Source organism: Polypterus senegalus, chromosome 9 (genome assembly GCF_016835505.1).
Source record: "Polypterus senegalus isolate Bchr_013 chromosome 9, ASM1683550v1, whole genome shotgun sequence".
Taxonomy (NCBI): Eukaryota; Metazoa; Chordata; class Cladistia; order Polypteriformes; family Polypteridae; genus Polypterus; species Polypterus senegalus.
The window spans coordinates 124,961,246-124,983,349 of NC_053162.1; the positions used below are offsets into that span (position 1 = coordinate 124,961,246).

Genomic DNA, 22,104 nt, shown 5'->3' on the forward strand with positions numbered 1-22,104 from the left:
TCCCACAGTCCAAAGACATGCAGGTTAGGTGTATTGGAAATCCTCAATTGTCCAAAGTGTGTGTGCTTGGTGTATGGGTGTTTGTGTCCTGTAGGAACCAGGATTGGTTCCTGCCTTGCACCCTGTGTTGGCTCCAGCAGACCCCTGTGACCCTGTGTTAGGATATAGCCAGTTGGAGAATGACTGACTGACTGAAAATATATATGCTAATAGTGCAGATTTTACTTGTGGCAAAACACCATTTGTTTAGTGAATTTTTTTTTTGCAAAACAAAACAAATGTTTTCAACCTATTCAGTATCATGCAATTTTTTTCTCTCATCACTAGTTTCTAGAAAGATACCCTCGTTAAAGCTGCATTCTGAAAAATCTCCAGCCAAAGCACTGAAATATTAAAACCTAAAAGAGCCAGAATAGAATTATTTTTTCTGCTTGTTTGACTGGGCACAGCAAATTGTCTTGCAGTAAATACTGTATATCACTTCCTGTAAAATACGATTAACTCGTAATAAATCCAGTACAGATCTTACCTTGCTGAGAAGTTCAGTGTTTAGGTAAAAGAAAACTGAGTGAATGGATATCTGCATATTACAATATATACAGTATGTATGTAATCAATATACAGACAAACATTAGTTAATGCATATTAATAGATAGGGTTGCTTTAATAACATTTTAATCTTTAAAAACTGTAAATGTTTACAAAGGGTATGCTGACAAACATTGATATCTTGCTAGTGTTAAGGTGAACATCAATATAAAATTTCAATAGTTTGAAGAACTTAATACAAATGATGGAGTTAGTGAATTCTTTCATTTTCTTTTTTGCAGCATTCACCAGAATCTTCTTTTTCTTGCTGCCCAAAAAAATGATGTGGCATCCATAAAGAAATTAATGAAGTGCCCCACAATAGATATTTTTGAGAAAGGTATGGTCTGCAAAGTAAAAAAATACTGTATACTTAGTAGAAAAGAAGTAATCTATTAGTTAATTTGCTTTTTATGCAGGGACACTTGGGGAAACGGCACTTCATATTGCTGCTTTGTTCAACAATGTAGAAGCTGCTGTTGCTTTGATTGAGGTGGCACCTGACCTCATTAATGAACCGATTGTGTCTGACTTCTACAAAGGTAAATGCAAACTTATTTTTAGCCCTGCATAAACATGGTATCAATGGGCAATCAGATGTGCAATTGTATAATTGGGTGTGGGAGCTTTAAGACATAATTTTAAGTGTTTTAAAATTTTTCTTTGCTTTCTGTCACTACATATTATTTGATCTTTTGATTTATTTGTTTTTATGTGTCAAAAGATTATTTACTATTTCATAATGCAGTCAGATTGGCTTGTCTATTATATCAAGCTGTTGCATTTCAGGGGAGACAGCACTCCATATAGCTGTGCTGAATGAGAATATGAGCCTTGTCCAAGAGCTGATTCACAGAGGAGCTGATGTGTTTTCCCCTCGGGCAACAGGTGAATGCCTTCGCAAGAAGAGACGAAATCTTGTGTATTTTGGTAAGAACTTTGATATCTTGAAAAATAAGCTTTGTCTGAAACTTCTTAAAAGTGAAAGATAGAGCAGTGACATAAAAATGTTATTCAACAGCCAAATATGACTGGGACTTTTCATAATCTAGAGGGGAAGAGACTCATGTTGGTGCTTTGTGTAGCACCGCTAACTTGCAGCTCTAGAGTTTTAAGTTCAAATTACAAGCATGGGCTCTGACTGTTTGTTTGAAGATGATTCTAGTTTCCTCCCACATCCCATAGATGTGCTTTTCTGGTTGATCAGACAATTCTAAATTGTTTATGACAGCCATGTCATCCAGTTTTGGTCCAGTATTGCTAGGACAGCCTCTATTCCTCAACAACCTTGTGTTTCAATATGTAGTTTAAGAAAATTATTGATTGAAATATCTAAATTAATTCAATATCATAGGGTCTATCCAGTATCTTTATTTAGAGCAGCATTGATAAGCTGCTACCGCTGTAGTCTCATTCATCAGTACTATCTCCTTCATTGTGTGACCTACAGTATACTCATTTAATGATGGAGTATGCAATAAACGCACTAGGCCAGGAATCCGCAATATTAATGTGTCTTGCTTCAATGCTGGTTATAGATGGTCCATTGAAACAAACTGAAAGCAGCATATTAACAGGAGTTCATCCCATGGTTGTTCTGCAGCTGTGAGCTAACCTTGTGCTCCATCTTAAAAAAAACAAAAAAACCTTAGCCTACGGTTTAGTCTAACTAAACCTGTTCCTAACTGTGAAAAAATTAAGCAACAGCTGCTGCACTCTAAAGTTGATCAAAGTAGCAGATGAACTGAAACCTGTATGTCCTATAGTTGAATCAATTTAATACCATACATTCAGTAATAGTGGATCATTGCAAGTGAATATATTGCAAACAATATTAGCACTACATACTGAATGTACACATCTGGCATGCTACAAAATCCAACTTAATAAAAGGTGTAATGTCTGTGTGTCTATCTGTGCGTCTTTCCAGTTGCTATGTCTCTGTCATTCCAATAGGTTGCACATCACAAATATTAACACTGCTTTTAGAAATTTCATGCCAAATGGCATATAACAGATCCATATGCATTGCACGGTGCATTTCAAACGTTAATCCTGAGGTGCATGCTGATTTTTTAGATTTCAACTCATCTTAGATAGCACAGCTAGTACAGTATTAATTTACTAAAATCACATTATACTCTTACAACTGCTACTAATTATTAATATAATCAATACATGTGTTTTAATAGAAGTATCATTTGTAATAATGTTTAAAGTTTACTATAAACTTTATTTTACTTACTTATTTTATTTATTTATTTATTGATCACACTTGTCAGCCTCCCTGGAAAAGTCTGTTCGGGGGTTCTGGAGAGGAAGGTCTGTCGGATAGTCAAACCTCAGATTCAGGAGGAACAGTGTGGTTTTCGTCCTGGTCGCGGAACAGTGGACCAGCTCTACACCCTTAGCAGAGTCCTGGAGGGTGCATGGGAGTTTGTCCAACCAGTCTAAATGTGTTTTGTGGACTTGGAAAAAGAGTTTGACCGTGTCCCTCGGGGAATCCTGTGGGGGGGGATGCTCCAGGAGTATGGGGTACCGGACCCCCTGAAAAGGGCTGTTCGGTCCCTGTACAACCAGTGTCAGAGCTTGTTCCGCATTGCCAGCAGTAAGTCGAACCCGTTTCCAGTGAGAGTTGGACTGCGCCAGGGCTGCCCTTTGTCACCGATTCTGTTCATAACTTTTATGGACAGAATTTCTAGGCGCAGCCAGGGTGTTTAGGGGTTCCAGTTTGGTGGACTCAGGATTGGGTCACTGCTTTTTGCAGTTGATGTTGTCCTGTTTGCTTCATCAGGCCGTGATCTTCAGCTCTCTCTGAATTGGCTTGCAGCTGAGTGTGAAGTGGCTGGGATGGGAATCAGCACCTCCAAATCCGAGGTCCTCAGCCAGAAAAGGGTGGAGTGCCCTCTCAGAGCTGGAGGCGAGATCCTGCCCCAAGTGAAGGAGTTCAAGTATCTTGGGGTCTTGTTCACGAGTGAGGGAATTATGAAGTGTGAGATCGACAGGCGGATTGGTGCAGCGTCCACAGTGATGCAGGCTTTGCATCGGTCTGTTGTGGTGAAAAAGGAGCTGAACCGTAAGGCAAAGCTGTCAATTTGCCAGTCGATCTGTGTTCCTACCCTCACCTATGGTCATGAGCTATGGGTAGTGGCCGAAAGAACGAGATCGCGAATACAAGCGGCTGAAATGAGTTTCCTCCGCAGGGTGTCTGGGCTTTCCCTAGGGTGAGAAGCTCAGTCATCCGGGTGAGAAACTCAGTCATCCGGGAGGGGCTCAGAGTAGAGCCGCTGCACCTCCGCATCGAGAGGAGTCAGATGAGGTGGCTCGGGCATCTGATCAGGATGCCTCCTGGACGCCTCCCTGGTGAGGTGTTCTAGGCACGTCTAACCGGGAGGTGGCATCGGGGAAGACCCAGGACATGCTGGAGGGACTATGTCTCCCGGCTGGCCTGGGAATGCCTTGGGATTCTCCCATAAGAGCTAGAAGAAGTGGCTGGGGCGAGGGAAGTCTGGGCATCTCTGCTCAAGCTGCTGCCCCCGCGACCCGACCTTGGATAAACGGAAGAGGATGGATGGATGGATGAATGGATATTTTATTTTTTTTATAGCTTGGAATGTTAAAATATCCCAGGGAGTGAAAAGAACAGAATTAACAAAATCTCTGTGTAAATGTACTGCGAGCTTTTAATGTGTTGTTTTATCTGGATGTTTGCTGAATATATTTTCTGCATTTCATTTTGATGGGTCTCCATGTTTGTGATCAATAGGGTAAAGCAGAGGTAATGAGGAAATGGGATTCAAAACAACAATACATGTATGCACATGCAAGCTTACAGTTAATAAATAAACCTCTGCATTTTGAAAATACTTATTTATGATTACTCATCAGGATATTGTTCCTTGTTCATCTACTAGCTGTAGAACAGTAAAAACTGTGTTGAAACAGACACAACCACCAGTGTGCCTTGGAGATGAAAGAGATCGGTCATACCAGTCAATACCAAGGTGGTGTTCGACTTAATATGCGACAGTGATGGTTCTCACTTTTGATACACTGGTATGCAAAAGAAGTAACAAAAAACAAGCATTGTTTTAAAATTCCAAAAGCTTGTTTAAAGTGGCTTGTTTTTTGAAGACTACTGCTGTAAGAGTATAAGATTTCTGCAGGCAACTGGAAAATAAGGATGTAGTCAAAATTCTGAAGCAAAAGTCAAAACCAGAAGAACAACAATCCTCTTCTTTTTTCGGCTGTTCCCATTAGGGATTGCCACAGCGGATCATCTTGTTCCATATCTTCCTGTCCTCTACATCCTGCTTTGTTACACCCATCACCTGCATGTTCTCTCACCACATCCATAAACCTTCTCTTAGGCCATCCTCTTTTCCTCATGCCCAGCAGCTCTATTTTTAACATCCTTTTCCCAATATACCCAGCATCTCTCCTCTGCACATGTCCAAACCAACGGAATCTAGCCTCTCTGACTTTGTCTTCCAACCGTCCAACCTATGCCAACCTTGTAATGTACTCATTTCTAATCCTATCCATTCTCATCACACCCAGTTCAAATCTTAGCATCTTTAACTCTGTCTCCTGCTCCCTGGTCAGTGCCACTGTCTCCAACCCATATAACAAAGCTGGTCTCACTACCATCCTGTAGATCTTCCCTTTCACTCTTGCTGGTCACAAATTACTCCTTAAACTATCTCCACCCATTTCACCTTGCCTGCACTCTCTTTTTCACCTCTCTTCCACAATCCCTGTTACTCTGTACTGTTGATCCCAAGTATTTAAACTTATACATCTTAGCCAACTCTACTCCTTGCATCCTCACCATTCCACTGACCTCCTTCTCATTCACACACATGTATTCTGTCTTGTTCCTACTGCCCTTCATTCCTGTCCTCTCTAGAGCATATCTCCACCTCTCCAGGGTCTCATCAACCTGCTCCCTACTCTCGCTACAGATCAGCAAACATCATAGTCCAAAGGGACTCCTGTCTAATCTCATCTGTAAACCTGTCCATTACCATTGCAAATAAGATATGGCTCAGAGCCGATCCCTGATGTAATCCCACCTCCATGCTGAATGCGTCCATCACTCCAACCGCAGACCTCACCACTCTCACACTTCCCTTGTACATATCGTGTACAACTCTTACATACTTCTCTGCCACTTCCAACTTTCTCATACAATACCACATTTCCTTTCAAGTCACCCTGTCATATGCTTTCTCCAGGTCCACAAAGACACAATGCAACTCCCTCTGGCCTTCTCTGTACTTCTCCATCAACATCCTCAGAGCAAACATTGCATCTGTTGTGCTCTTTCTTGGCATAACACCATACTCACTTCTTAACCTAGATTCCACTACTTTTTTCCATAACCATGCTGTGGTTCATCAATTTTATTCCCTTGTAGTTACTACAGGTTTGCACATCCCCCTTATTCTTAAAAATTGGCATCGGTATCAGTACACTTCTTATCCACTCCTCAGGCATCCTTTCACTTTCCAAGATTCCATTGAACAATCTGGTTAAAAACTCCACGGCCATCATTCCTAAACACCTCCGTGCTCCTACAGGTATGTCATTTGGACCAACAGCCTTTCCATTCTTCATCCTCTTCATAGCTGTTCTTACTTCCTCCTTGCTAATCTGTTGCAGTTCCTGATTCACTATCTCCCCATCATCCAACCTTCTATCTCTCTCATTCTCTTCATTCATCAGCCTCTCAAAGTACTCCTTCCATCTTCTCAACACATCCTCCTCGCTTGTGAATATGTTTCCATCTTTATCCTTTATCACCCTAACCTGCTGCACATCTTCATCAGCATGGTCCCTCTGTCTAGCCAATCGATACAGGTCCTTTTTTCCCTCCATAGTGTCTAACCTCTCTTACAACTCATCATATGCTTTTAACTTTAGCCTTCTCCACCTCTCTCTTTACCTTGTGCCTTAGCTCCTTGTACTCTTGTCTACTTTCTGCATCTCTCTGACTATCCCATTTCTTCTTTGCGATCCTCTTCCTCTCTATACTCTCCTGTACTTCCCAATTCCACCACCAGGTTTCCTTTTCCTCTTTCCTCTGTCCTGGTGTCACGTCAAACACCCTTCTTGCTGTCACCCTTACTAATTCTACTTTAGTTGCCCAGCTGTCTGGTAACTCTTTATTGCCACCCAGTGCCTCTCTTACCTTTTTCTTAAACTCAACCTTGCAGTCTTCCTTTTTCAACTTCCGTCATTTGATCCTTGGCTCTGCCCTCACTCTCCTCCTCTTCTTGATCTCCAGCGTCATACTACAGACCACCATCCTATGCTGCTTAACTACACTTTCCCCTGCCACCACTTTGCAATCTTCAATCTCCTTCAGATTGACTCTTCTGCACAGGATGTAATCTACCTGTGTGCATCTTCCTCCACTCTTGTATGTAACTCTATGTTCCTCCCTCTTCTTAAAATACACATTCACCACAGCCATGCTCATCCTTTTTGCAAAATCCACTATCATCTTTCCTTCTTCATTCCTCTCCTTGACACCATACCTACCCACCACCTCCTCATCTCCTCTGTTCCCTTAACCAACATGTCCATTGAAATCCATTCCAATCACCACTTTCTGTCCCTTGGGTATACTGTCCATCACTTCATCAAGCTCACTCCAGAAACCTTCTTTCTTATCCATCGCACACCCAACTTGCAGTGCATATGCACTAACAACATTTATCATCATACCTCCAATTTCCAGCTTCATAATCATTGCTCTGTCTGACACTCTTTTTACTTCCAAAACACTCATGACATACTGTACCTTCAGAATAACCCCAACCCATTTCTCCTCCCGTCCACAGCATGATAGAACAATTTGAATCCACCTTCGATCCACCTGGCCTTACTCCCCTTTCATGTAGTCTCTTGCACGCACAATATATCAACCTTCCTTCTCTCCATCAAATCGGCTAACTCTCTCCTCTTATCAGTCATACAGTACTGCTAACATTCAAAGTTCCTACCCTCATTTCCACTCTCTTTACCTTCCTCCTTTCCTCTTTCCTCCTGACATGTTTCCACTCCTTCTTCTCCTTCTTCAGCCAACAGTAGCCCAATTTCCACCAGTACCCTGTTGGCTATCAGTACTGGTGGCGGTCGTTGTTAACTCGGGAATTGACCAATCCAGTACAGAAATCTTTATTGTTTACTAGCAGAATACCCGCGCTTCGCAGCGGAGAAGTAGTGTGTTAAAGAAGGTACGAAAAAGAAAAGGAAAAATTTTAAAAATAACGTAACATGGTTGTTAATGTAATTGTTTTGTCATTGATATGAGTGTTGTTTTCATATCTATCTATATATATATATATATATATCTATCTATCTATATATATATATATATATATATATGTTGTTCTCATATCTATCTATATATATATATATCTATCTATCTATATATATATATACCCGCGCTTGGCAGCGGAGAAGTAGTGTGTTAAAGAAGGAAAGAGAAAGAAAAGGAAACATTCTGAAAATAACATGGTTGTCAATGTAATTGTTTTGTCACTGTTATGAGTGTCGCTGTGATTTATATATATAAAGCAAAATACCCGCGCTTCGCAGCGATGTCATGTGTTAAAGAAGTTATGAAAAAGAAAAGGAAATATTTTAAAAATAATGTAACATGATTGTCAAAGTAATTGTTTTGTGTATTTGGCAGCAGCGTCCAAGTTGTTTTCAGTAGCTGCATCAGAAAATGTACCACGACGTCTGACACGCCTCCTTTTTACTGTTTTCTCACAGCTTGGAATGCTGCTGTCATATATATACACACACACACACACATGCATATATACATACATACATACATACATACATATATATATATATATACATATATATACACATACATATCTTCATATCTACATATCTATATACATATCTACATATACACATATATATATAATATATATACATACATACCTATCTACATCATATATACACACACATACATACATACACACACACAAATTATATATATGTGTGTATGTATGTATGTATGTATGTATGTATGTGTGTGTGTGTGTGTGTGTGTATATATATACACATACATATACTTGTGTGTATGTTTGTATGTGTCTATATGTGTGTGTATAGGTTTGGTCACTGAGTGCAAGGGAAAAATAATAAATTATAGTCTATAAGTTATTAAACAGTAAAACATTAACGTTTTAAGAAGTACAGGTACATTGAAATTACATTTTCTATGTGAACGTTCAAATTTGTGCCTCTGGTAATGTGCCTTACCGGCATTTAAAGAAAATTAGTTTTGTGTCCTCTGCAGTGTTAAGAGAGAAAGGCTTTGGTTTGGGATAAAAGGAAAAAAGGTGTAAAGAAAGGAAAGTTGCCTTTTCTTTTATATAGTATAGAGAGATGTGTTCGCTGACGTTATGATCGCCTTTTGGGGACAGTCGCGGTGGGTCTTGTGTAGACTGGTGAGACGTCCCGCCATTAATCGGCTGTGATGGCACTGTCAGTCCTCCAGTCCTGTGCGTGTCTTCATAATCCGAGCTGAGGACCTCATAATCGTATGCGTGCAAAAGAAAGTGTGAATCGCCTTAATATTATTTTGCGTGGTGTAGAAAAGGGGTCCGTGTTTGCACTTGTCTGGGCTATAGCGCAGGGGGAGGATGAAAAAAATTAAAAGTGCTCACTTTGACTTAAGGCAGAAGCGCAGTCAGCGTCTCAAAGGCCGGCACAGCTAGCTATGCAGCGCTGGCTGCTCGACTTTTGCTGGGCAGGAGACCCCAGTTTTGCAGACACGTTCATGATATCAAAAGTCTCAGCGCTCTTTGGAGGTCATTCATATATATATATATAGCAAAATACCCGCGCCTCGCAGCGGAGAAGTAGTGTGTTAAAGAAGTAATGAAAAAGAAAAGGAAACATTTTAATAATAACGTAACATGATTGACATTGTCATGAGTGTTGCTGTCATATATATGCCTGCCTAAATAAGTCACCCTCGCTTTGCTCTTACTTTTTTACCATTCATTTAATCATGGCTAGTGGCGGAAAAATTATAAAATGGAAGGAGGATGGCTTTACCAAAACAATTATTGATGGCGAATCGATTATTCATAAAGCTTGAATTGGTGATCTGTTTTTCTGTGTTAACCTCATATTTTTCATACTTCTTCTCAAACTAAGGTGGTGCGAGGGTAAAATGAATCGGGATGCGCTGATCAATGTAATCGGTGTACCAGGAAATCATGCATTGACAAAAGCTCCCTTTGCTTGTAATGCAAAGTGTGATTAAATGCATTATTTTTAACGTTATGGAGCACATGCATCGAAGCTTCTCAGCTGTGCTTGTGCTAAGAAAAGGAAAGATTTTAAAAATAACGTAACACGATTGTCAATGTGACCTTTTGTAAGTAGTGCCTGGAGGATTCAGTGTGGAGAAACTCTAGAGACAGCGTGTGTATTAACTTGTGGATTTTTCTGTGAGTATTTGGTGGCAGTCTGACAAGTTGCTTCGGAAGACGGCGTTAGCCGCGAGCTCAGCTCAGAGCGAAATGAGATGAATGGGAGGGGAGATGATGACGTGACTCCCCCACCCGCCTTAACTGTCAATCCCCACAAACACAGTCTCGGAATTTGCATAAGCACACCCCTTCACCTACAATTTTAACTTAGTTACAAAGTGATCAAAACTCGTTTATATCCTCGTCCTCTCATTAAACTTGTATCCCGCATTACCTGTGGGCATGTGAAACGCCAGCGGTAGCCTGTCTATGAACTTAATTTAAAGTTTAGGTTTACACCTTGCTTTCTTTCGAGGTAGCAGCACTCATGAATATGGTAGTATATGTCACTCGCTCGCTTCTTATTGTTTCGCTGCCTTCTCAATTATATAATGCATGTTTTCTTAAGCGCTTTTTGGAGGTCTTCCTGGTTTTCTACGCACTGCGTTGACAGTCAGTTCACGTGATTACGTGGGAGGCGTGATGATGTCACACGAAACTCCGCCCCCCACGTCTTTCCAGCTCAACTCTATTACAGTTAATGGAGAAAAATACCTTCCAGTTATGACCATTAGGCGTAGAATTTCGAAATGAAACCTGCCCAACTTTTGTAAGTAAGCTGTAAGGAATGAGCCTGCCAAATTTCAGCCTTCTACCTACACGGGAAGTTGGAGAATTAGTGATGAGTCAGTGAGTGAGTGAGTCAGTGAGTGAGTATGTGAGGGCTTTGCCTTTTATTAGTATAGATTTATTATTGTCTGCATGTTGATCTGGCCAAATTTTACACCGGATGCCCTTCCTGACATAACCCTCCCCATTTATCTGTGCTTGGGACCGGAGAAACATACTGTTTTGTGCACCCCCGTGGCAACAACAGTACAGTAAGCAAAGCAAAGAATTGCAAGACAAAGCTGAAGTCAAAAGGGATTGCAAAGAGTTCAAAAACCAGAGAAAGAAAACATAGAAAAGAATTATATTTTTTTTAAGGTTTTTGGAATCAATGAAGTTGGCTGTTGAAGTATTTTCTTCAATTACCTTTAATCCCGTCAAGTCGTGATTGACAGTGCCATGACCTCTGAGGATATGCCTGCTCTAAGATGGTCCTTGTCAGAAAGGACAAAATGACCATGATAAAACATCTTAAATCAAAAATCAAAATCAAAACCAGAAGTATTTAGACTGAATACATGAACCAAGGGATTTCATGAGGTTAAAAAAAAAACAAACCAACAAACAACAAAGGCAAAAGCTTACACAAAGAACCCCCGGCAGAGATAATAAAAGTAATATTTAAAACAGTTGACCCTGACACAGGAATGTTGAGCGTTTTGTGCATTCAGGTGATGAAGCAATGACTTTAAGAACTGTGCTTTACGTGGTACAGGTGGAGTGTTTAATGCTGCACTTCTCTGTGACAGCATAACCATTATATATGGACAGTCGAGCCTCCTTGCATGGAACTGGATGGGTTACAGCCTCTTGGCTGTCTTCTTCATGAATTGACACTGCAATCAGTGCTCCATGTTTCAGATCTTAGCTTCAAGACAGACCTTTAACAATTTAGAAGCATCCAATGAGTGTATTTTTAGGTCTCCATCACTGTCAACCCCTTGTTGTGAAAATGTGGTGATCATGAAGAAATTTATCTTTCTGAACATTGGCTAAAAGTAAAGAAGACTGAAATCAGGCTCATAAATTACTGCTTCTTCACCAAGTTTATCCTGAGGGCAACATGGGGTGATACGTGTCTAATCCTCTATATTTAATTAGTTTTGGAACATGAGAAACTATGGTGGGTTGGCACCCTGCCCGTGATTGGTTCCTGCCTTGTGCCCTGTGTTGGCTGGGATTGGCTCCGGCTACCCCCGTGACCCTGTGTTCGGATTCAGCAGGTTGGAAAATGAATGGATGGACATGAGAAAACAAACATTGGAACATTTTTATTTTCTGTAATTAGAAAATTATTTTAGTAAAAAATGTCAGCTGTGATTGAGTTTTGAATAGAGCTTAATTTTTTAAATATTTAAAAGCTGCAGAATGTATTTTTTATGAGTGTGACTAAAACCTAAATCTGGGTTAGAAGTAACATGTATACTTCAGGTGGAATTAATAGTTGGAGCCTATTGATTTAAGTACCTTTAGTGTTGATTTTCTGCTTTCAAAATTAAAAACACACTAAAACTGTTTTCTTTTTTTTTTTAAAGACAAAGTATTTCTTTTACCCATTATTTTTCTTCACTAAAGCAGTTACTTAATGATAGAATTTAACTGAGTTAATGTTCTGAGGCAAGTTTCCCAAAAAATGATGAATTAACAAGCACCTTTACAAGAGATATATGAGCTCCTTCTTCCGTATGAAAATAGCTCTTAATCGTTCACTTTTAGAGTGAGTATAAAGTCCTGCTTTGTTACCCCAGACCCCGAAATCAGCTAAAAAAAATAATAAATAACCGATTAACAATACTTTAATTTAAAATTTAAATTTAAAAACAGGCACACACCTTTCAAAAGAAGAGCTTATTCATAGTGATTATTTACTAATGTACGCAGCAGCATTTTCAAAAATGAGAATAACAAAATTGGTATGAGTTATTGAATAGAATACACCCACTGTGGCACAAATTAAGCGGGACAGGCTGGAACCTGTCTCAGGCAAACGTACAATACCTTGTTGTGTGAACGTATAACACGTATGTACCACAAATCTGAGTTTGTTTGCTTAGGTTGATTAAGAAGTGAGGTATATGCAAGCACCAAAAAATGTAAAAATTCATGCATGCGCCTTTTCACCAAGTGCAAGTCACACATGTATAAGTTTTTACATCATCTATAGAATTCACAACAAATCCAGTGGCTTTGCTGAGTGTGAGCACAGCGAACCGCTCCATAAACACACACACACGCACACACACACGTCTTTCATAGTGCGAACTAAGGTGCATATATAAGCACTGAAAAAATGTAAAAGTGCAGGCATGTACCATCTAGTGGGTGTAGCTGAGCATGAGCAAAGTCAATCAATCAATCAGTCATTCTCCAACCCGCTATATCCTAACACAGGGTCACGGGGGTCTGCTGGAGCCAATCCCAGCCATCACAGGGTGCAAGGCAGGAACCAGTCCTGGGCAGGGTGCCAACCCAGGTCTCCTAACTGCGAGGCAGTAGCGATACATGAGCAAAGTGAGCTGCTTCATTTCATTTCTAATGCAAACTGTGTATTTTAATTAGAAACTAGCAAGCAAAATAAAATAATTTTATTTATATTTATATTTTATTTATATTTTTATACACCAGACTGGTATGCAAACTCTGCTCTAACATCTGGAATTTTGAAATTTGCAACCCCCATCATCTTTTCCACTTATTCTTATTAAGGGAATGACTGCACTAACAGAAAAATTGTGAAACATTGCACATACAGCTGTCACAGTGCAGCAAGGTTAAGGTTATAATTTAATGCCACTTAGAAATTTATAAGGGCATTTACAGTGCATTTTCCTTATAAACTGACACAAAAACTGAATCAAAATTAAAATGAAAACAGATTCATTAAGTGTCAAAACACAGATTCAAACAAAACCTAGTGACTGTTTTCCAAGTTAGAGCAACTTGCCTAACTGTTCCTCTCACAAATATAAATACTGTACTGCCTTTTTCACATCTGTTTTTCATTTTTGTGTTACTTCGATGACCGTCTCCCTTCTTTTTCTTAATAGAGAATAAGATACTAGTTACTAAATACTAGTGTTTCTTCTAGTGGTCTTTTTGTATGTCTCATTAGTGCTTAGCAGGCCAGTTCTCTCAGGCATTTTTCAGCCAGTCAATACACATATAATCATGTACTGCTCTTAATTTCTTAAATGAATAAATATCTAATTCATTTTACCTTTTCTGTTAGGATGGGCACCAGCACCCCCAGGCAGACACAGTGTGTTGTTGGCTAAGAAGTCTTGTGGCATTTTCCTTGCTCTGTCTCTCTCTCTCTATCTTTATATACTGTATATATATATATATATATATATATATATATATATATATATATATATATATATATATCTTATATATATTGTCACAATAAGTAGACATATATATTGTTCCTTGGCTGCAAAAGGGTATATGTTATGTCACTGATGTGCATAGGTTTGAGTTCAAGATGGAACTGATGGTATGAAGGTAAGATGGCAGCTTTAAAGGTCAGAACAGGAAACGAGGTCATCTATGGCAGAACTGGAAGGTCCTCCGCCATAGGGTTGGACCCGGACATGACGTCATCAAAAGGGCCAGAACTAGGAGGGTCTTCGTCCATGGATTTAAACCAGAAGTGACATCATCACAGTGGGTGGAGCCGAAAGTGGCATCATCACAGGGCCCGGAAGTGACGTCGTCAGGCAGAATTTCCCACGAACTGTCTGCAGGAAAGTGAGAAAAAGAGGTACTGCATTCTGCCACCCCCTGGTCTGGTGTGGAATTACTTTTGTTCCGGCCGTTCAGCTGCTTCCCAAGCACAAATGTGTGATAATATATACACAATCTCTCCTCTCTCAGATACCTACATAAAGGAAGGACCAGGGGGGAGAGCTTGCACAAGCCATTATTTCCCCCAAAACAGCAAAGGGCAGTCCCCCCGGCTTAGGACACTGGCACAGATTTGGAGTTTGGAAGCTCAGTCCTGTTGGGACCCGTTATCACAGCCTTTTGGCACATGGAGAACGGCAGAGCCCTTCATGGCAGGAATGCTGCCACACCCAGAATTGCTGATGGAAGAAAATCATGTGACACTTTGAACAATTCTGGGTGCTCTATAAAAGGAGTCACCTCAGTCCATTCTAAATAATTTATTTTTCTTTTTTCGACTGGGGGCCCTTGTCTTCCCCATGTCCCTCAGTCACAACACTGTCCCAAATACACAATACAGCCACCAAAACTCTTCACCACCACTCCTCCCGGCAAGCATTGTCCTCCTTCTCCCGACTCAGTGCTTGATTGCTGAGTCCCGGGTGTGGCGAAAACACTGCCCACAAGGGCCCAGCAGTTCCCGCTGCAGCACCCCCTGGCGACACCTGCAGAACCCAACAGGGCTGTACCAAACTCTAACTCTCATGAAGCCCTGTGGGAGTCCGAGGCACTGCTTCAACCCTGGGCGGTTGCCATCTAGCGTCCAGGGAGAAGTATTGGGTCTCCCATGCTTGCTCCCCCAGAACATATACTGAAGGGGCCTGGCATGGGCCCTGGCCATCCGCCACAATATATATATGTGTGTGTGTGTATACAGTATATATATACTGTATATATATATATATATATATATATATATATATATATATGTATACAGGATATAATATATGGGTGGCTGCCCCAAACCTTTATGATGTCTCTGAGTGATACTTGTGACAAAAAATATATATATATATATATATATATATATATATATATATATAGATATATATATACAGTAATCCCTCCTCGACAGTTGAGTTATGCTCCAGAATCCCCCGTGATAGATGAAAATCCGCGAAGTAGAAACCATATGTTTGTATGGTTATTTTTATATATTTTAAGCCCTTATAAACTCTCCCACACTGTTAACATTATTAGAGCCCTCTAGACATGAAATAACACCCTTTAGTCAAAAGTTTAAACTGTGCTCCATGACAAGACAGAGATGGCAGTTCTTTCTCACAATTAAAAGAATGCAAATATATCTTCCTCTTCAAAGAATGCTTGTCAGGAACAGAGAATGTCAGAGAGGGAGAGCGCGCGACAGAAAAGCAAACAGTCAAAAAATCAATACGTGCTTTTGGGCTTTTAAGTATGCCGAAGCATCACGATAAAGCGGCATTTTTTAGAGGAGCCTCTGTATCTTCTAAGCAAACAGCCTCTGTGCAAACAGCCCCTCTGCTCACACCCCCTCCGTCAGGCAGAGAGAGCGAGAAAGATAGAGAGAAGCAAACAAGCACAGCGCGGGAAGCATATCTTATAGCATTGAGGAGTTTTAGTTAATATGTAATACATGCTCTGATTGGGTAGCTTCTAAGCCATCCGCCAATAGCGTCCCTTGTATGAAATCAACTGGGCAAGCAAACTGAGGAAGCATGTACCATAAATTAAAAGACCCATTGTCCACAGAAATCCACGAACCAGCGAAAAATCCATGATATATATTTAGATATGCTTATATTTAAAATCCGCGATAGAGTGAAGCCGTGAAAGTCGAAGCACAATATAGTGAGGGATTACTGTATATATATCAGTCAACTTTTTAATTTTTTTTTTACTGACAACTACCTTCTCCCAATATCACTGAGATTCTTTTTTAATAAATACCCAGGTTTCCAATTTCACTACAAAACATAAACTGCCCTGTTAATCACCATAATCACCGAATTAAAACAAATTATATTGGTAGGTTTTACCCCAGCTACAACAAATTCTTAAATACAATAGTTTATGTGCAACCATTGAAAGATCTCAGACTTTAGGGGGATGCATTTCTAAATGAAATAATGAAACAAAGCACACAATAAACACATCTGAAAGTTTTAAAACATAAATAGCTTTTCTGGAACACTTGCAGTTATTCTTTAGCAGCGGAAATGATTGTAAATTTCAATCAATTTTTGATAATTTTGAAGCAAGTTAAAAACTGCCTGTAAATTTACTTTACCAGCTAAAGATAAAGTACTTCATTCATTGTCTGTTGAACATACAATAGAAAAATATTGAGACAAAAATAACTTAATAACTTAATTAATTTCAATTTAAAATCTGATCCTTTGAATATTAATCACAATAAACAAGTTCACGTAACAAATGGGTGGATTCCGTATATGAATTTTGTAACATGCATAGACTTCAAAAATATGGGAAATAAGCCACCTCTTGATATTCTGAATCCTCTTAATTCACTTAAAGTTCTATAGAATCTTGTCCTTAGACATGTAAGGTGAGAATCAACTCTGTGTGGGGTTCATCACATATTATAGTCACACCCCCACAATCATATCAAGCCAGTTTAGAGTCACAAGTTATACTAATATGCAATTCTTTGGGATGTGGACAAGAAATTGGAGTACGTCAAAAAAAACAAACAAAAAAGAACTTCAAATCCAGTCTACTGGAGATGTGGGCCAGGATTGCTAATTACTATGCTCCTATGCATTTCTGAAAATAATCTAATATAAAAAAATTGAAATTATATACTTTAGATGTATCAAATCATTCATTATGAAAACTTTTAAACTGTTTACTATTATTTATCCAAATAACACACACTGTGGAAACAGAGGAACTGTTATTCAGAGTATTTATTTTTCAAAATTAACTTGAAATTCTGATTTATGACCAAGTGATAATTTTAGTCAGTCCTGAAAAATTCTGAGGTAAATTTTTTTTAGCATTTTTTAAATTAAGGTCAGAACTTAATTAGACCTTTGGGACTTATATTTAATTTTTATCGTAGTTGTCACTTACTTAGTTTTTTGTTTATTTTATTTTTTTTTTTGCCTGTGTCAAATTCCAGGTGAACACATTTTGTCATTTGCGGCCTGCACAGGAAATGAAGAAATTGTTCGTTTCTTGATTGAGAATGGGGCAGATATAAGAGCTCAAGACCGACATGGTAGGTTATACAGTTATACTCACATTTCCTGTTTGATTCTTTCCATTCATGAAATAGATATTTTTTTCCAATTACTTTTAAAAAATAAATTACTTTGTATACATTATTAATTTTTTTGTGCTCTTCAAATTATTATCTCTGTTAAATCAAAGACAGCCTTGCCTTGCGAGGTTCCTTTTATACTTCACTGGGCACAGGTGCCTAATTACACACCCCACACCATTAATGAGAAAACTTGCTGAACTGTGAATGCATATCTAGCCTGTCTCCTCAATAACACCCCAGAACTACTTGACCATGCTACTGTGCACCTATACTTACCCCAAATACCAAGCCTGAGTACACTGTTTTTTGTTAAAACCTGGACACTATCTTCTTCTTCTTCTTCTTTCAGCTGCTCCCATTAGGGGTTGCCACAGCAGATCACCACAGACTGCTAATTGCATTTTACCACAGAGTAGTGTTCCCTTGCAAGCAGCTGGTGATTAGGTGATCACATAGACTGATACTTTTCAGTTTGAAAAATCACATACACTCACAATGTGCTTTTACCACCTACAAATGAAAGATGACAGTCAAATGACAGACACAATCAGGATGAAAATAGGCACACTAAACCTTCCAATAGTGAAATCTCAGATCTGTGCTGTTGATCTGTGGACCAGCTCTTTATTCTTGCACAGATTTTTGATAATGATGAATATCTGCCAATTCTTTCTGCATTTTTGTGTGGGAAAAATGGGTAAGGTTTAAAACTTTGTATCTTGGAGAATACTGTTCAAGAGTATGAGGCTCCAGGACCCCTGTATTTGCAGAGCAAGAGTTGTGTTAACATATTTTGCATTCAGCCAACTTCTTTTAGTATGTATATTGGACTCCACCAAGGGTGAATATTTCCACCCCTCCTGATCATGATTTTCATGGACGGGATGTCAGTATGCAGCTGATGACTGGAGAATATGTAGTCTAGAAACCTGAGAATTGTATCTTTGCTGACTGTAAATGGTTTTGTTCTTTTTAGCTTCGTGTGACTGTTAACTCCAGCATACTTTGTAAATGTTTGAAGAAGTATGATGTGGTTGGAATAAAAAGCAGCACCTCCAAATATGAGGTCATAGACCTCTCCCTGAAAAAGAGTGGTGAGAGATTAACAGTTACCACAAGTGGAGGAGTTCAAGTATGTTCAAGTATGTGGTCTTGTTCACAAGAGGGGGAAAAGTTTTGCAAATGTTATACTGTACCATGCAGATGAAGCTAAGTCCTCAGATGAAGCTTCCATTTTACCAAACAGTTTTACCCATCCTGACCTGTGATCACAACCTCCGGGTAGTGAGCAAAAGAATGCGATCATGAGTACAAGTGCTCATAATGAGATTCCTGCCAGGGCAACAAGGTGAAGAACTCGGTAATATGAGAGGGCATAGGAGTTGTACTGTTGTTTCTCCAGGTTTAAAGGAAACAGTTGAGGTGGTTTGAACCTATAGTAAAATATTCCCATGGCACCTCCCAGGGTTGGTTTACTAGACATAGCCTACTTGGAAAAGATCCAGTGGAAGGTGTACACTGGAGAGATTATGTATTTTAAAATGGCTGGGATTGTTTGGGAATTCTATAGAATATTTTGGAAGATGTTGCTGAGGACACAGTACTCGAGAGATCTTAAAATGGCTGTGCACCAACGCTTCCCATCCAACCTGCTGGAGCTTGAGAGGTGCTGCAAAGAGGAATGGGTGAAACTGGCCAAGGATAAGTGTGCCAAGCTTGTGGCATCATATTCAAAAAGACTTGAGGCTGTAATTGCTGCCAAAGGTGCATCGACAAAGTATTGAGCAAAGGCTGTGAATACTTATGTACATGTGATTTCTCAATTTTTTTTATCTATACTAATAAAAAGCAAAGCCCTCACTCACTCACTCACTCACTCACTCACTCATTCACTCACTCATTCACTCACTCACTCACTCACTGACTCATCACTAATTCTCCAACTTCCCGTGTAGGTAGAAGGCTGAAATTTGGCAAGGTCATTCCTTACAGCTTACTTACAAAAGTTGGGCAGGTTTCATTTCGAAATTCTACGCCTAATGGTCATAACTGGAAGGTATTTTTCTCCATTAACTGTAATAGAGTTGAGCTGGAAAGACGGGGGGGCGGAGTTTCGTGTGACATCATCACGCCTCCTACGTAATCACGTGAACTGACTGTCAACGCAGTGCGTAGAAAACCAGGAAGACCTCCAAAAGCGCTTAAAAAACATGCATTATATAATTGAGAAGGCAGCGAAACAATAAGAAGCGAGCGAGTGACATATACTACCATATTCATGAGTGCTGCTACCTCGGAAAGAAAGCAAGGTGTAAACCTAAACTTTAAATTAAGTTCATAGACAGGCTACCGCTGGCGTTTCACATGCCCACAGGTAATGCGGGATACAAGTTTAATGAGAGGACGCAGGATATAAACGAGAGTTTTGATCACTTTGTAACTAAGTTAAAATTGTAGGTGAAGGGGTGTGCTTATGCAAATTCCGAGAGACTGTGTTTGTGGGGATTGACAGTTAAGGCGGGTGGGGGAGTCACGTCATCATCTCCCCTCCCATTCATCTTATTTCGTTCTGAGCTGAGCTCCGCGGCTAACATTGTCTTCCGAAGCAACTTCGTCAGACTGCCACCAAATACTCACAGAAAAATCCACAAGTTAATACACACGCTGTCTCTAGAGTTTCTACACACTGAATCCTCCAGGCACTACTTACAAAAGGTCACATTGACAATCGTGTTACGCTATTTTTAAAATTTTCCTTTTCTTAGCACAAGCACAGCTGAGAAGCTTTGATGCATGTGCTCCATAACGTTAAAAATAATGCATTTAATCACACTTTGCATTACAAGCAAAGGGGAGCTTTTGTCAATGCATGATTTCCTGGTACACCGATTACATTGATCAGCATCCCGATTCATTTTACCCTCGCACCACCTTAGTTTGAGAAGAAGTATGAAAAATATGAGGTTAACACAGAAAAACAGATCACCAATTCAAGCTTTATGAATAATCGATTCGCCATCAATAATTGTTTTGGTAAAGCCATCCTCCTTCCATTTTATAATTTTTCCGCCACTAGCCATGATTAAATGAATGGTAAAAAAGTAAGAGCGAAGCGAGGGTGACTTATTTAGGCAGGCATATATATGACAGCAACACTCATGACAATGTCAATCATGTTACGCTATTATTAAAATGTTTCCTTTTACTTTTCATTACTTCTTTAACACACTACTTCTCGCTGCAGTAGCTGGTATTTTGCTATATATATATATGAATGACCTCCAAAGAGCGCTGAGACTTTTGATATCATGAACGTGTCTGCAAAACTGGGGTCTCCTGCCCAGCAAAAGTCGAGCAGCCAGCGCTGCATAGCTGTGCCGCCTTTGAGACGCTGACTGCGCTTCTGCCTTAAGTCAAAGTGAGCACTTTTAATTTTTTCATCCTCCCCGCGCTATAGCCCAGACAAGTGCAAACACGGACCCCTTTTCTACACCACGGCAAAATAATATTAAGGCGATTCACACTTTCTTTTGCACGCATACGATTATGAGGTCCTCAGCTCGGATTAAGAAGACACGCACAGGACTGGAGGACTGACAATGCCATCACAGCCGATTAATGGCGAGGACGTCTCACCAGTCTACACAAGACCCACCGCGACTGTCCCCAAAAGGCGATCATAACGCCAGCTTAACACATCTCTCTATACTATATAAAAGAAAAAGGCAACTTTCCTTTCTTTACACCTTTTTTCCTTTTATCCCAAACCAAAGCCTTTCTCTTAACACTGCAGAGGACACAAAACTAATTTTCTTTAAATGTGCCGGTAAGGCACATTACCAGAGGCACAAATTTGAACGTTCACATAGAAAATGTAATTTCAATGTGCCTGTACTTCTTAAAACGTTAATGTTTTACTGTTTAATAACTTATAGACTATAATTTATTATTTTTCCCTTGCACTCAGTGACCAAACCTATACACACACATATAGACACATACAAACATACACACAAGTATATGTATGTGTATATATATATACACACACACACACACATACATACATACACCCATGTATATAATTTGTGTGTGTGTATGTATGTATGTGTGTGTATTTATGATGTAGATAGGTATGTATGTATATATATATACATATAGTATATATATGTGTATATGTAGATATGTATATAGATATGAAGATATGTATGTGTATATATGTATATATATATATATTTATGTATGTATGTATGTGTGTGTGTGTGTGTGTGTATCTGTGTGTGTATATATATATGACAGCAGCAATCCAAGCTGTGAGAAAACAGTAAAAAGGAGGCGTGTCAG

At 39.5% G+C, this 22,104-nt stretch overlaps 1 protein-coding gene across 2 annotated transcripts in view; it reads left to right on the top strand.

The window, feature by feature from the left end:
- LOC120535725 (transient receptor potential cation channel subfamily V member 6-like) overlaps window positions 1–22,104 on the top strand; it is a 118,999-nt gene that overhangs the window by 53,898 nt on the left and 42,997 nt on the right. Inside the window, exons 3-6 of one of the 2 annotated variants that reach the window (XM_039763750.1) lie at window positions 831–928; window positions 1,008–1,130; window positions 1,378–1,518; window positions 17,620–17,718. In XM_039763750.1, coding sequence (XP_039619684.1) covers window positions 831–928; window positions 1,008–1,130; window positions 1,378–1,518; window positions 17,620–17,718 — 461 coding nt within the window. The remainder of the gene's footprint in view (window positions 1–830; window positions 929–1,007; window positions 1,131–1,377; window positions 1,519–17,619; window positions 17,719–22,104) is intronic. The other variant, XM_039763751.1, reaches the window with a different exon arrangement.